The sequence below is a fragment of the Pomacea canaliculata genome, linkage group LG2 (assembly GCF_003073045.1).
Source record: "Pomacea canaliculata isolate SZHN2017 linkage group LG2, ASM307304v1, whole genome shotgun sequence".
NCBI lineage: Eukaryota > Metazoa > Mollusca > Gastropoda > Architaenioglossa > Ampullariidae > Pomacea > Pomacea canaliculata.
The window spans coordinates 7,031,598-7,046,984 of NC_037591.1; the positions used below are offsets into that span (position 1 = coordinate 7,031,598).

At 42.5% G+C, this 15,387-nt stretch overlaps 1 protein-coding gene across 3 annotated transcripts in view; it reads left to right on the forward strand.

Moving 5' to 3' along the window:
* Window positions 1-15,387, forward strand: part of LOC112557020 (homeobox protein Hox-C5a-like) — a 74,546-nt gene that overhangs the window by 40,740 nt on the left and 18,419 nt on the right. For 2 of the 3 annotated variants that reach the window (XM_025226581.1, XM_025226582.1), the window contains exon 3: window positions 8,422-9,083. In XM_025226581.1, the coding sequence (XP_025082366.1) occupies window positions 8,447-9,083 (637 nt within the window). In that variant the 5' untranslated portion in view covers window positions 8,422-8,446. Of the gene's footprint in view, window positions 1-2,663; window positions 3,777-8,421; window positions 9,084-15,387 lie in introns of those variants that run through there. The other variant, XM_025226583.1, reaches the window with a different exon arrangement.

Sequence of the window (15,387 nt, forward strand, 5' to 3'; positions counted from 1 at the left end):
GACAAACCACTAGTTCGGTTACACTCCACTTAAACTTGTATACACAAATTCTCAATCACCAAACAAATCGCACCCTTTGCAGCAGTTAGTCTTCAAAGTTTCCTTCTATTCAATTATTAACTTCAGGACTGTTTTTATCTTTCACTGAATTAAATGCTCCCGTCTAGCAGTTAATCTCGAACGCTTTTACATTTAATTTTTGTTTCAGTTCACTGATTTATTTGGATCACACGGGATTTAATGAGATTTAATGAGTCTGCTAGTCCTCCTTGTCAGAGTATGACTACTGTTGTTAAGACTTGACAAAGCACAGGACTAGACTAAGCCTGAGGGATTTTGTAATATTTTTTTGACTGAAAATTTATATCACACGTCAGCAAGACCCTTTCATCCGTGCCTCAGGCGGAGCTGGTGTTAGTCGGGTGGCGGGTAGCTTTAGTAATGTCTTGTAGTCTGGAGAGTTTATAGCCTTGTGCAACGCGATGCCGCCGCCCCGACACCCGAGACGAGAGGACACACGGGTACCCACCCGCTTGTGGGAAACAGAGACTCTTGCAGGGTCACCGACCTGAGGTCAGATTGCAGCCATCTGCACGCTGCAGGCATCTGCACTTATTGTTTCCTGGCTGAGTGCTGGGTGGGGTACAATCGCCATTCTTGCTTCCATCCAGCTGAGAACTTAACTGTAAATTCTTTCGTTACCTGTGTTTTATTTTTAATTATTTCATTTCATTTTACAGTGGCTTGTCTTTGTTTCTATTTTTTAAAAAAATATTTTATTTTATCACAGTGGTTTGTGCTTTTTTTTTTCGGATTTTATTTATTTCACAAAATTTTGCACACAACACATATAACAATAACAACATGCTCATGCTGTTTACTTTTACAGTTACGAACAATCTTCCTTTTGCCATTTCGTCTTATTTATTTCTTTAATAATAATAATAATAATAATAATAATAATAATAATAATAATAATAATAATAATAATAATAATAATAATAATAAATAATAATAAAAAAGTTTACAAAAATGTCATTTATAACATGGACTGTCCTCACACAAACTCAAGTGATAGTTAAGGAATATTTACATGCTGCTGGACATAATTAATATTGTGAAACAAATATGTTTTTGTTGCCGTTTGTTAAGATAAGAGGTTCAGAATATAAAAAGAATGTAGAAATGAGTTTTATATAGCAGTGTTACTACAGTCACGAACTGAACAGAGTTTGAAAACAGTCCTAAACAAATGCCAAAAGCTGCAAAGGAATAAAAGAGCCAGAGGGTTAAAGATAGCGAAAACGAGCGAGCGCGAGACAGATTATCATGCTTATCAAGAACATTATTTACCATAAAATAATTTTATCTTTTATGTAGCTGACATCTACTTTTTATAATTTTATAACGCAATAATATGATTTTTTTTATTCTTAATTTTTTATACACGTTCTCTAATTTGTAATATTATTTCTGAAACTGGTGTTAAAAATTTGTTTGCCATTAATTTGCTGCTAATTAAGCCTTGAAAATGCTTTTTTTAAGAAAGCGAAAGCAGTCTCTATACAGGGCTTGAGTGTAATTAATCCTCTGCACTCAGATGAACCAAATGCAACAGCAGATGACCACGGATCTGAGTAATTTTGCTGTTTTCAAAACAAACTTTAGGCAAGGAATAATTGAACTGTTCTGTTCACTCACGTTCCACAGAGTCAGCCAGGGAGGAGGCCGAGAGATGCTTTGTCCGTCTCCTCTCCTTCCTGTCCCTAGACAAGCAAACACACACAAATTACTGGACCCTCGGAATAAAAGAGTAGTGTTGATGGATGAGGATTATAAATATAAACAAAGCAGGTGTCGTCTGCTGGCTAACCTGCACGTGATAGACTCCGTCCATCTCCATGTCTGTCTCGTGGAGGCGTCAAGTCCACAGGTTCACCTTCCTCCGACACTTCGCGTGACGTTTACACGTGGCAGTTAATACTCCTCGCCGATTGTCGTATGCAGAATAAAACTTTCAGCGTGTCACCGTTTAAAAAAAAACAAGAAAAAAAAAAAAAACCAAACAGACCCCCAACTCAGCCATAACTGAATCCCCCCCCCTTGGTTTAGAAACAAGGGAGGCAACTCCTGTTTCCGTGAGATAGCCCCGCTGCTGTTTTAGTATTGGTCGAAGCCATCAATAGACTATGAATATTAATGAGGTGCGCAGGAGGCGTTCGGACACCGAATCAATGCCTAGAAAGAGAGGGAGAGAGGGTGAGATAGGCAGAGGGAGGATTGACCTGTCTGGTAAGCGAGGACTGAGCACGAAAAACCACAACGACGACCGCTGCACCCGCCGGTCCTCAACCCGCTCATCTTGGCCTCCATGCTTCACTGTCGGGTCGGGAAGACCACGGGGAAGCCTCGCTGCAAAGGACGAGAAAAAACGGGGGGAGGGAGAGAGGGAAAGGGGGAGAGAAAACGAGCTGGAAAGTGAAGTCAAGCGAGACAAGTTTCCTCGCCGGTGATTGGCTACTGTCGGTCACATGGTCCCTGTCAGCTCGCGCCGGCGTCCCGCTTGTGTTGTCTGCTAACATAGGCTGCGCGTGCGCGGGGTGGCTAGAGAGAGAGATTGGGGTGTGTGAGTGTGTGAAAGAGAGAGAGATTGGGGTATGTGTGTGTGTTGAGAGAGAGGGAGAGAAAGAAAGAGAGAGAGAGCGCGCGAGGTTTCCTCGTCACGTGCTAGACACGTTCACGCTAAAGAGAGGGGAGGGAGAGCTGAGGGCGGCAGTTCGGACCCGCTAACCTCTGGCACTGCCCAGGAGATATAAAATATTCTGCCCGTGTCGCCAACCAGCTATGCGACTGGCCTCAGTCAACAACGACACAACCTGAACGTGCGCGAGTGGCAAGACCCAGCCCAGCCCCCTTCATCCTCCTAGCCCGACACAGTGGCCTCTCCCTGCTCCCATCTCATACGGGGCCTTTGGTAGCAATTGCCGCTACGCAACTACCGGTTTATGACAGCATTGACAACAGGAAGTGGTTGTCTGTGTTCTGTTTTACTTTCCGAAGGAGACGTTTGTCCCCCTTCCCGAGGGACTTACTTGACTGCTCGGCCGCCCCAAGACGAGTCATTCACGCGTGACTGTGTCTTCTCACTGGAGTGTTTCGTGGCGTAGAACTTCCAATGTTTCTCTCTCGACCGAAGCTGAGATGTTATGAAAAATTCTAACTGGATCCGTGCTGTTTGTGATGTGACTTTTACTTCGAAACTGACTCTCGGGGGTAGAGATAAATTTAGCCCATACTCCATGTGTTTTGGTTTTGTTGAGCCACTCACCATCCAACCATAGACATCCACAACTTCTCATAGTTTATCGGGATTTTCTTCCTGCGGTGCTGTGCTTCGAAATTATTGATCTTAATTTATTTTTCGGTACTGGAAGACGAGAACTAATCGGTTTGCATCTTATGACTATTCGGTCAACTCTTCTGAAATGTGCTTGAAAAAAACTTTGAAATATTTCTCACTTGCTTGCAAAGTCTGACTGCTGGGGGTTGCTAACAAGAATAAGACATTCGTGATGCTGGCAACCCTTTTGTTTGCCGAATCAGACAATTGAGAGTGAACGTGGCCAGCCAAGCGAGACCACACTTCTTAACGAGCTCATTGTTAGCGTGTTAGCGAGGGTACATCAGGACACAGCATCCGCGAGCTGTGGCACCCGGAACCCTCGTGCAAACTCCACCCGAGACCCGAACCCTCGATTCCATTTTTCTTCTGCCTTGTGAGTATACTAAACCAATTTCTCCGACTTTGAATATTCATTTTATGACCGACAAGCCATTTCGATGAAAAATATTTCAACATGTTTTTTCCCCTCGTTTTTATTCAAACTGTGCGTTTATCAGCCAGTCTGTTTATCTGTTTCTTTCTCTCCTTCTCTCTCTTTGGATGCCACTATGTCTGTCAGTTGTTACAAATAGAAACACACATGCACACAAAACAAATAGGTTCACTCTGGAATTTTTTTTCTCTAGTTTCAGCGGTTCTTTCATTTATCTCTATACTTTATTTATTTTAAGACTTATATTTATGTTTACATTTGTAGATGATGATGAAAACTTTTTGGAAATCATCCTTTAGCTTCCGAATACTTGTTCTTATCAATCTACATAGAAAAAAATAATAGGAGTGAAATGACCCGGAGAATATCTATCAAATGCATTTAAGTTATTGCATAAGTCTAATGTCTAATGCCCGCTAGAACTTAAAAAAAAAAATTATACCCAGATTTCACTTGCCTGATGGTTGATGAAAGTGTCAAAGAGAAAATACTGTTTTTACATCAAAGTATGATAGTAGGAAAATATTTTGCTATAGGCAGAGATAGAGTTTTCAGGTAATCCCTTTTTGAAGGGAAATAATGCAAGTAGTAAACTGCAAATATTTCAACTTTAATGCATGCTATAACCCCTCACATTTTTCGGAATATTTATATATTTTATTTGTTATCTTATTTCGTGCTAGTCTGTATTTTATTTTCCCTTTTTTAAAATTTCTTCTTGTTTGCTATTTTATGTCTCACCTCTTTTTTATTTAGTACTATTATTATTCCTTTGTTTTGTCTGCCTGATCCTCTGTTTAGAAATCAGAGTAAGTAAACAAGATATCAGTTTCCAATTGTAAAACTTTATTCAGTTTTTAATTCATTCATAAAGATACCTATCAATTTTATGTATTTGTGTGTAGGGTGTTTGTGTTGTGGGGTAGGGGCGTGTGTAAATTTCTTACATTATAATACTTTCTTCCCACCTGTCTTATAACTGAACAAATGTGCACAAGAACCGTGTTCCTGGCATAGCCCCTAGGTGTTCAAAGTAAACTCAAATATTAAGATACAAATATTATTTATTATTTTATAATTTAAGTCTCAAAACTGTACAGAGAAATGATGGCTTTACCAGCCACACAATCAGAAGATACTAGAGACAATTACATTTTCATTCCCAAGGTTGTCTTACCTGTTTTTCCTATTCTCACCCCTTTCTTGAAAGACCGTTAGTAGGTCTATATTTTCTGTTTATTTATTTTAAGCCATCAAACAAAAATAAATTAGAATCAGAAACACAGCCTCTGTTGCGAACAATGATACCTCATTGTTACTGCATCACAAAAAAACAGCATGAAATCTTTTATTTATGATGTCGCGAGAAGTGTTGTATCACAACTGTTTTCTTAATTAGTTTTTTTTTTAATGATAAGAGTTATGCAGTTGTGGAAAACGTCTTGAGGTTCTTCTGTCACTGCTCGTTTCTCTCTCTCTCTCACACACACGTGCCTTTCTGTTTAGAACACATGTGGATTTTCACTGTGGCTACAAAGCACATTATACCTTAAGTGATACTCAGAAAGGTCAGGTGCACGGTTTACAGGTAACCTAAGATGGTGACATCTTGCTAGCACAAGGCTGTAAAGGCGTTCATGCATAAACCCAGGGTTATGACAAACCTGGAGGTAACAGATATAACGCCCCTCGCATAGATAATATCTTGAGACTACGGGCTGTGTGTGTGTGAGAGAGAGAGAGAAAAAGTTTTTTTTCTATTGTATGATTTTTTAATTTTGTTTGAGCGTGTGCGCGTGATTGTATCTCTGTCTCAACACGGTGTGTGTATGAGAAAAGGGTGTGAGAGGAGAAAATGTTGGCCGATGACCATGTTCACATTGTAGCAAAAAAGTTTACATGTTGAAGGCTGTCACGGAAAAAGAAAGAGCCTGACACTCAAACATACTTTCTGGGACAGGAGGAAGACGGGGAAGAGGGAAGGAGGGAGAAGAGCTGTGTATGTATGACTGTACATACATGTGTACACACGTGGACAGGCAAATAAATATCTACTACCGAAAACTATCACAGCTCTAATCACTGAAATCTCTACCTTGTCTTTTGTGGATCATTTCACCCAGCCCAGATAATCTGCTTTTATCTCTGATTAGTTTAGAGTTGTCTTGTCCATCTGAGAGGCCGCCGCCAGTGATGATGATGACCGGAAAAAATTGCTTCCAGTCATCTCCTCACACCTCTAATCATCTTCCCCCCGACCACCTCGCACATTGTAAGATTTTCCAAGAAAACAGTCTGTTACCAGTCATCTACTGTCGTTTAACAGTCGGGCTTGACGCTCACAAAAAAACTCAGACACCTTTGTCACATTCAGTAGACGACATCCACTGTGTGCGACCACTGGGCGAGAAGATTGTATTAAAACATCGGGAGGATGCGGAAAATCGGAGGTGGTGATAGGATGGGGATGTGGCGGGAAGTAGGGGTAAGTGACAGAATCTTCTGCTGAATTCTTGCTTATTTGATTGTCTCTGATAATGGTCCATGGTTTCATGAAGCAGAACTCTGCAAACTTCTGTGAGATATTAACAAACTTTTTTTAATGACCTTATAGAAGATGTTTTTCTTTCCTAACATTTTATTTATTCATTATTTATTTTTTGTACATTTCACAAGCTGGTTAGTCTTTTATAAAATGTAGCAGTCCCTGGGATAAAAACATCCTATGTTACCATGCGTGTTGTTCCACCAGCGGTAACCACATCAATACAAATCTTTCATATTCCCTGTTCAACGCCATGTTAGTCACGCATGGCTGATTTTAACGCTGCGATCCGACGGCGCCCTTTATTGTTGATTGAACCGAAATTTCTTTAAATCTGCTTGAGTGAGTCGCGAGGGTAGGGCCCTTACGTTCCCGGGCCAGTTTCAGATTTGATCAAAATAACTTATGTGGCGCCACCGCACGGCTCCGGCGAACTGCTCGATGGGTTGCTGTGGGAGACCAAGATCACCAGACCAGGCGGCTTGTGGAGGGAGGAGGAACCCGTGTGGTGGAGGCAACACTCTCTTGGCTGCACGAGCTCCGAAAATAGCAGCACCGTGCCATTCATGCTTTTCCGGTGCCGTGAAAACGCGAAATGCAAATACATCGAAATCAAACTTTAATGTCGGCGGGTTGTAGATGGAGGGTAAAGCTAAGAAATAGGGGGAACACTCGTGAGTTGTCGACATATTCATGTGTTTCTTGCATGATGCTCGTGTTCTTGTGTTTCCAGTCCGGTCGCCAGTCATTCAGCATGGAAGAGTTGGTAATGAGGTTTAGACTGAGGGGTGGAGGGGACGGGGTGTTGGATGGTGAACACATCCATTCATCTATTCAACCAAGCTTATACTTGAACCAGGAACCTAAACTAGACAAAAAGATACACAAAAATAATAAAATACATTTTACAACGATAGCGATCTTGTCAAACGCAGTCAAGCGTAGCTGAAACAAGCCAGTATAGAAATCAACGAACAGGCAGATGTCTCTCTTTCCTACCCACATCCAAACCCATCTCACCCGACACATTGCCCTCCAACCCCCACCATCCCTCATTCCTCCCTAAAAAAAAAAAAGTTAGTATTGCGTATGGCATGCCAGCGGCGGCCTCACCTTCACAATCGCTTACCGTTAGGGTGGAAGGAAGGGAGGCGGGCAAGCAAATACAACAAGGGTGCGGGGTGGGATGGGGTAGGGGGATATGGACAGCGCATTGTCGTTGTATCGTCGGGGCTGAGAGTCGCTGTAACGGCCTGCAGCAATTCATCATACACGCAGTCAACACGTCCCGCAAACCGTGCTCGTCTGACGCGTCCTCCTGCTAGGTCAGGGGCGACAATGAAGGTGAACTTGTCTCCCTTACCCTCTCTCCCCCCGGACTTGTAATCCTCCCAGTATCGGAATCCCCGAAAGCTGGGTTATATACAGTTTCATGTTCTTCGCTTCAGCTTAAAGGTCTAGTGGAGTGCAAATTATTTCCTAGGACTAGGTAAATGTCAGTGCAACATAATATTGCCGATATTAGGTGAATAATCAGCTTCTCTTCTCGAGATGAACTCTTGTAGAAATCCCAATGCAGAGAAAGAGGTCACGTGAGGTCATGCTTGTACACAGGTATGGCTAATTACTGTATAGTCTCACCTCACCCAGAGAATGAGGCCTTCACGGAGTAAAGGTACCCATGTACAATCGTGACGTCAGTGTTGTTTTTTGAAGTATACGTAATAGCTAGAAAAAAAAATTGCAAGAAAAAGACGAGAGAAAAACAAAAATGTATAAAATAGAGCAGAACCAATTGTGTGGCAGACGTGTATATTCTATACAAATACTTTTTTTTTTTTTACAATGATCTTCCTTTCTCAGAAATGTAAACTCGTTGCATGGTGTGTACAGACAATTCTACGTATAAGACTGATCATATAGACGATTTTGTCGGGCATTCCGAAATTTGCAGCACGCTTTTCTGACCGTTAATATTTTGAATGAAGTTCTGTCTGACACATCCTCAAATATTGTCCCTGTCTTTGTGTGTCTTCGCAGGAAAGCGTTCAGCTGACCGAATCCCATGACAATCACCGCCTCCTTCCAGGTGTCCTCGCCACCACCACCTCCGCCGCCACCTCTACGACAGCCCCCAGCCCACTTACATCAGCATCACCCTCCGCCTCCTCCGCTCCACACCTCGAGCATGGAGTCGGGTAGCTTGATCCACCCGGCCAGCTTGCCTTTCTACCCGACCATCACTTCCTCGGCGCCCATTCTGCCAGCGTCGCCGGGTGTACAGGACTCGGTGGCGGCGAGGTCGGCCCTGGCCGTGTCGGGCCAGAACGGGTGGGGAAACTATGGCAGCGAGTCCCTGGTACCCCAGCACTCGTGTTCCATGTCTTCCTACTCCAACCTGCAGCTGGGGGCGTCGTTCTCCGCCATGAACAGCAAGGCAGCCGCAGCTGCCGCCTACAACTCCTTTGCACCAGGGGGAGATTACTTCAACAACTGCCGGCAGATCAGCCAACTGGGCAGCACCCTGAACTCCATGAGCCGGTACCACCCGAGTCTTTATGGCGACATGTACCAGACGACTGCAGGTCACCCACCTACATACTCCAACGGCCCCTTCTACCCGGATATGACACCCGGGTTGCATCCATTGACGGGGCGAGAGCTCAGTTGCTCCAGCAACCCTTCTGACTCCTCGTCACAAGGTGAGTAGACGGACTAGACAATGTAGACACAGTAAGCTGAACGTAGACAATGCATGTTTGGCTTCCTCTACAGCTGGACCCTGTCAGTAGGATCTACAAGCGAGGGCAGTTCATCCTCCAAAATGGATGTAAACACAGAGCGCATGCGAACTACCCCCGATTAGGTTCACTTACATAGTACGGCCTCCTGAAAAGTGAATATTGATGTTTTTAAATTTAACAACGGCGAAAACAAAATTCCAAATTCTTCTAACTCGTAAACAAGGTAGAAACATTCAGAGAGAGTGACTTCCTGAGCAAAACGAAGCCGAGAAAGGTAAAGCATCAACCACCAGCTTGTCGCTATTTCTGAATTTAAAAAAAAAAGATTGTTCAGCTGTCTCTGAATTAAAAAAAACAACAACAGACATTGACCTTAACATATATGACGTCATTTTTCTTTGCGTCACTCACCACAGACAACATGACGTCAACAGCACTTGACGTCACTCGTCACTCGTCACAGTTGCCATGACGATCACTTCCCATGGCGAGAAAGATTTACTGTAGTAGTTAGCCATTACTGTCCATCGTCCTTGGCGCCTCAGCGCAGTAAGAGCGATCGTGGTTGGACCAAAATCGAAATTAACGGGAAGTCTTAAACGAGACAGCTTCCGCTCGTCCTGCCTCGATAGGCGAGAGTTTCAAATGGCCCCATTTCACTGCACAAACCAATGAAGTGGAAATAAAACTCCCGGTTCCGGTGAAGATCAAAAGGTTTTAAATGCGCGCCAATCACGGTCTCTTTTTGAGGGAGGGGTCAAGAGGGGTCGTTAATGTATCAATGTGCTAGAACCGTCCATGGTGTGAGGAGGACGAGAGGGAAGAAGTCCGTGGACTAGACGGATCTTTAGTGATGCGTTCTCTACCCACCAGGATGCCAGATCAATAAATAACAGCACGCGGAGAGGCTGCAGGCCAAGAATTGAGGGAAGGTGATATTAAAGGTGAACTGTGAGACCTCATATCAAGATTGGCAAATTTTTCTCCTCCTGGCTTAACACCTCTACCCCCGTTTTTCATTTCGCGAAAGCCCAAAAAAAAGATATTCCCTCCAATAAAAAATTCCACTCACATTGGCATACAAGCACAACAGGGGATGCAAACCAAGAAACCTCGAATGTCGCAAACAGAAATCAAATGTATTAACCTAAAGGGCCTCGGTTACAAGCAGTGACCGAGAGACTAAGTAAAGTAATATCCTCAATCTTAAAAAAAAAAACTTGTTGTTTTAAATATTAGTTTCTCTAATTTGTTTGTTTTTTGCTACCTTTTGATCGAAGTGATTCCTCCTGGTGGTCTAATATCACTTTTAGGCAATTGTTATTCCTACTCATTATCATCCTGTTTTTCTTTATCTCTATATTGTCAATTATTATAGCAAATGATAAGTACCTTGCTTACAGAGCGGATTGTGTTTTTCTCCGTAATCATTTTCACTGGCTGGTTTGTGAGAATCACAACAGAGAGACTGCATCCACTGCTCATATAAAAGAAATAAATACAGACATAAGCAGCGCAGGAGAGCGGGAAGAAAGACCGTTAGTAACACCTGCAGCAATCAGGACTTAGACAAAAGCATTTACAATATCTTTATGGTCTTCCCGGGTTTTATCTTGCTTTGTTATTCCATCCATATCGTTCTTAATCATGCGAGGCCAACTAGCTGTGTGTGTGTGTGTGTGTGTGTGGAGATGGGGGGGGATGGTGGTGTGGAGGTAGGCTATCCTTCAGTTATTGAGTTTTGAAAACTGAGAATTGTGCGATGGAATCAGTTGCACCTCTAATATGTCGCTTCGCCAAATTTGTTCCTCCTGCGCGCATTTCGGTGTCGAGGTCGCCAACCTTTCCCCCCTCGCCGGGGAAACCCTGTGCCCCCCCCAGCTAACTGATTGCTGCATCCGCATTGGTCGAGCCAGGGTTTTGCATTAATTAGATTCCGCCAAGGCAGATAACCCTCCACAAAAACCTTCTCGAAAGCCAAGGCCCCCTTGCTGCGCAAAGCAATTTTTCGGCGAATAGAGTTGTGTGTTTGAAGTTATCCCAGAAAGTCGATTTTTGAATCAGATGAGAAGGAGTGGGAAGGTTTTATTGCACAAATCGCCGGGCTTCTGTCCTAGTCGCCTTGAGCCCGTGTTTAGATACGCAGCGCCAAATTGCATGCTGGGAACGGGCTCGACGAAACTCAATTAGCGAGGGTCTCGGCTCTGGCGATTACCCAATAATAAGACGCTCATAAACCAGAAATATAATATCCCTGCAGTTTTTTTTACTCCCTCTTTTAAACTCTTCTCATTTTTTTTCTCTCCCACTCACTCACTCCCACTCACTCACTTACTCAAGGATGTGCATTGTTTATTTTTTAGATTGTCTTTGTCCTTGCCAGAAAGCACAGCATTTAACTTGACAACAAGAGATTTATTTCGTGCGAATATGAATAATAATAACAACAACAGACTGATTTTATCTCAGGTGGCACTCTTTGATAATAAGGAAATGACATTAAAAAAAACAATAACATTCCATGGTATAAAATACATAAGCCACGAAACTACAAATTAAAGAATATTCACATAATTAAAATTGAAAGTAATTGTACAAGAATACATATAACTAACAAAATACAATGTATGACTGAATAATGGATAATGGAAAGAAGGAGTACAAATGGTCAATCATCACATTTTTAATGATAATAATTTTTCAGTGAGTGGTTATTTATTGCTTTAAAGTAGAATACCGAATGTTCTGTGAGAGAGATTCTAGCTCAGGAGAGAACATGAGTTGTCCATACGAGACTGTCATTGTAGGAGGAATGGATAGAATACTCGAATAAACGGAGTTTTGACAAACTCCCTCATATCTGCTCCGGATGCTCTGGATAGCAATGTGTGTCGGAGTGAGAGAACAGTGGTATATAACTGACTATCATCAGAGTTTAAATAAGAGACGAGAGTGACTTAGTATCCATGTTAACAAGGATAGAACCAAGTACAGAAGCTTGGGGAACACCAGAGCGAATGAGGACTGGACCATTTACAATGACTGACGTGAGTCCTGTCACGGAAATATGATCAAAACCAATCAAGCGTGGAGGACCAGACATACCACGAAGACTATTAAGCCTATGCATGAGGGTGGTGTGGTCAACCGTGTCAAAAGCAGCGAAAGGGTCTAACACGGTAAAGAATGAGAAGTCGCCTTTATCCAGACAGGGTATCTCCTGGTGTAGTGTCAGTGATGTAAAGGCCGATGAGTAGATTTTGAAGAAGAGATAAAGTTTACTGAAAGACTGTGGGTATCTAAGGTAGCTGTATATTCCCCGTACTTGAATTTCTTAATAAAAGGGAAAAGCAGTCTATCCAATTTATGTCATGGTTAATATATTTATGTTTGAAAGGTGGGGTAAGGCCTTTTGGTAGCAATAATTTCTTATTTACAGAGAACAAGTCAAGACAAGCAACTGTTTTATTACATTTGCTAACAAGTTAAAAACAAAAGGTTTTTAAATCACAATAATTCAATACTCAATAGTTTGCCACTATTTTGAAAAACGGATTCAAAAACATTTTTAGTAATTTTTCTATTTGTTAACTCGGAGCGACTCTAACAGTATTGTAGAGAGAACTAGAAGAGGAATTTCCGTGGTTTAAATTATTTGTGACAGTAACCGTTGGTAACGGTATCCAGAAGTCGGTTTTCCAGGATGAGGATCCCAGCTCTGGTTAAGTACCACGTGGTCGCTTCCCTCATCTGCAGCCCCCGCAATGATGTCTTCCCACATGCTCCGTTTAGTCGCTCGACGCTCAGAGTTATCCCCCCGGTTCGCAGACTCGACAGCACACTAAACCTGCGTAACGAGATTGTTATCTCCCCTTGCAAGTCGTAAACATGACGTCATCGACCGACCTCAAAACGCCCGCCGGAGGTCGCCAGCAATAATCGAAGCATGATGGTAGATAGACACTCCTCGACAGATAACCATGTCCACTTAGTTTTTCAGTATTTTTATCTCGAATATAAATCACTCTCCCGATGTATCTACTCGACAAAAACATTTACGCAGGTATAAACAACAACATACGAAATATGAATAACGGCCATAAACATTACATTAGCTTCTCACCTGTGATAAACAGTCGCATTTGGATTATACATCGAGCTAATAGATTACAATGTTATCCTCCCACGCCTCCTCCGGCTCCTGGTACTCAGCGCCCCTAAACACAAAGAGTTAAACGAGATAATGGCTAATTAAAAGCTTTCAGAGTTATCAAATATTTCTCAGCAAAAATGTGTCATACCTGTAAACAAAATGTTTAATAAATCAGTATTTCTCCCCCATCGTCATTACCTTCCGAGCTGCTGAAATAGTGAAATAAATACGGTATGTTGTGGCAACCCGCTCATTTCCTCCAGACAGTGAATAATAAATGTTTAAGAGTGCTAGCGATGCCGGAGACTGAAATAATGGTATCTTATAGTGTTATGGCAGCTTACTTTCCAAACGAATGTCGGGGAAGATCAATGTCTAGTTGACTACCTGCTGCTTCGGATCCCGCAAATCCTGAAATAATAGATGTTAAGAGTTGGGGAAGCTATTTCAGGTTTCCTCTCAATTGCACCTAACAGATCGTTCCTGGGGTGGCGTCAGCCATCTTGGCAAATGAAAATTTTAAAAATATAAAACAAGTATAACTTAAACATTATTTATTAGCATCAGTTGACCCCTTGTAACGAGAAATAAATGAATCAACCAGCCAACCACAATAGTTCTTCAGCAATCTCTCTCTTCCCCAACCTACCTCATCACTTTTTTTTCTGGCAACAAGTGATGAGTAGTATGTCTATCATCGTCGTAGTCAATGTCGTTATCGCTTGCATCCTCACTAAACCAAAGACGCCATTGGAGTCTTTAACTCGGGTTTCTCGTGTCTTCACGTGACATTTCGCGAGATTCGCAACGGGATGCGTTCCCCTCGTGACGTCAGCGCACACGAGGAGAGTTCGTTACGGAAATTGTACCAGCATAGTAGCCTGCCCTTGGCCATAATATCGCCGTGTTTTATCTAATTGCCGGAAGCTGCCGCAAGGCAGTCAGGGAGATGTCACGTGGCATAGGGGAGGAGCCGGGTTCATGATTTTATTGCACCTCGCTTTTTCCTCGTTTTCTCGTCATTTGTTTCTCCAGCAAGTTTTAATGAAACTCAAGCACCTCATTAGCTGCGCTCTCCCAGACCGTAAAACGCCGAAGAATTCAGTGAAAGGTCAGCGCACATGGGCACGCAAAATCTGCGAATAGCTTGCTTGCTATGTGTTCTCACAAACACCGACAAAATAGTTTTATTTTCTTTTTTATTCTTTTCTTTATTGCAGAAATCTTAGTCATCCGGGGAATAAGGGGAAACAGAAGACGTAGAGAGAGAGACAGGGGAAGGAGAGAGAAACAGAATTCCAGTTCCACAGTAGGGGTAATTTAAAGCTACACAACTAATGTACTTGTTTTAGAGGCGGTAGAAACGAACCTAATTATTTTTTTAATTTAATTATTGTAAAACTGTTTGATGCCTTTGCTATTGTCAACACATGTTTTTCCCTCGGCATGCGGGATAAATACAGGGTTACAGAGTACAGATTACTAATGAACTCTATTACCTTTGTTGACTGATAGCGGGATACAACTTTTTTTTTACGTTAAGTGGGTAAACATTTCAGGATAGCTGTAGAAAGAAAACGAATAAAGTCTGTTCCAGTTAACAAAAAGTTTATAACGATATGAAGACACTTTTAATAAAACCATCGCCGTCTGTTGATAAACAACAATTTCACTTACGTGTTAATTACTCCACTTTTCACTCAATTATTCACTCATACACAGCTGTATAGTCTTTGATATAAATTCACGAGTACTTATATTCAAACCATGTTACGGGGGTGCGGAGAGAGAAAAGAACGTCTTGTAACATCTACGGTTGCCTCCCGGTGTGTTCAGTTTTTTCTTTCCCTCCTGACTGCACACTCACTTCCCCAAGCTCCAAATATCACACGGCATACCAACCTCCCGAGTTCAGTTTCGAATGAAATAACACGTTTCGACACCTTCCGTCAGTTTGGAGCCTCCTTCATTCAGCACGCGCTCTCACGCGCAGACCACTCGGCGCACGCACTCTGTTCACAACGAGAGCTGAACGCACTGTGGATGAGTGCCTTCCACTCCCTCACTCACACATCCCTCCCATCATCATCTACCCCTCAGCTTTTGTAG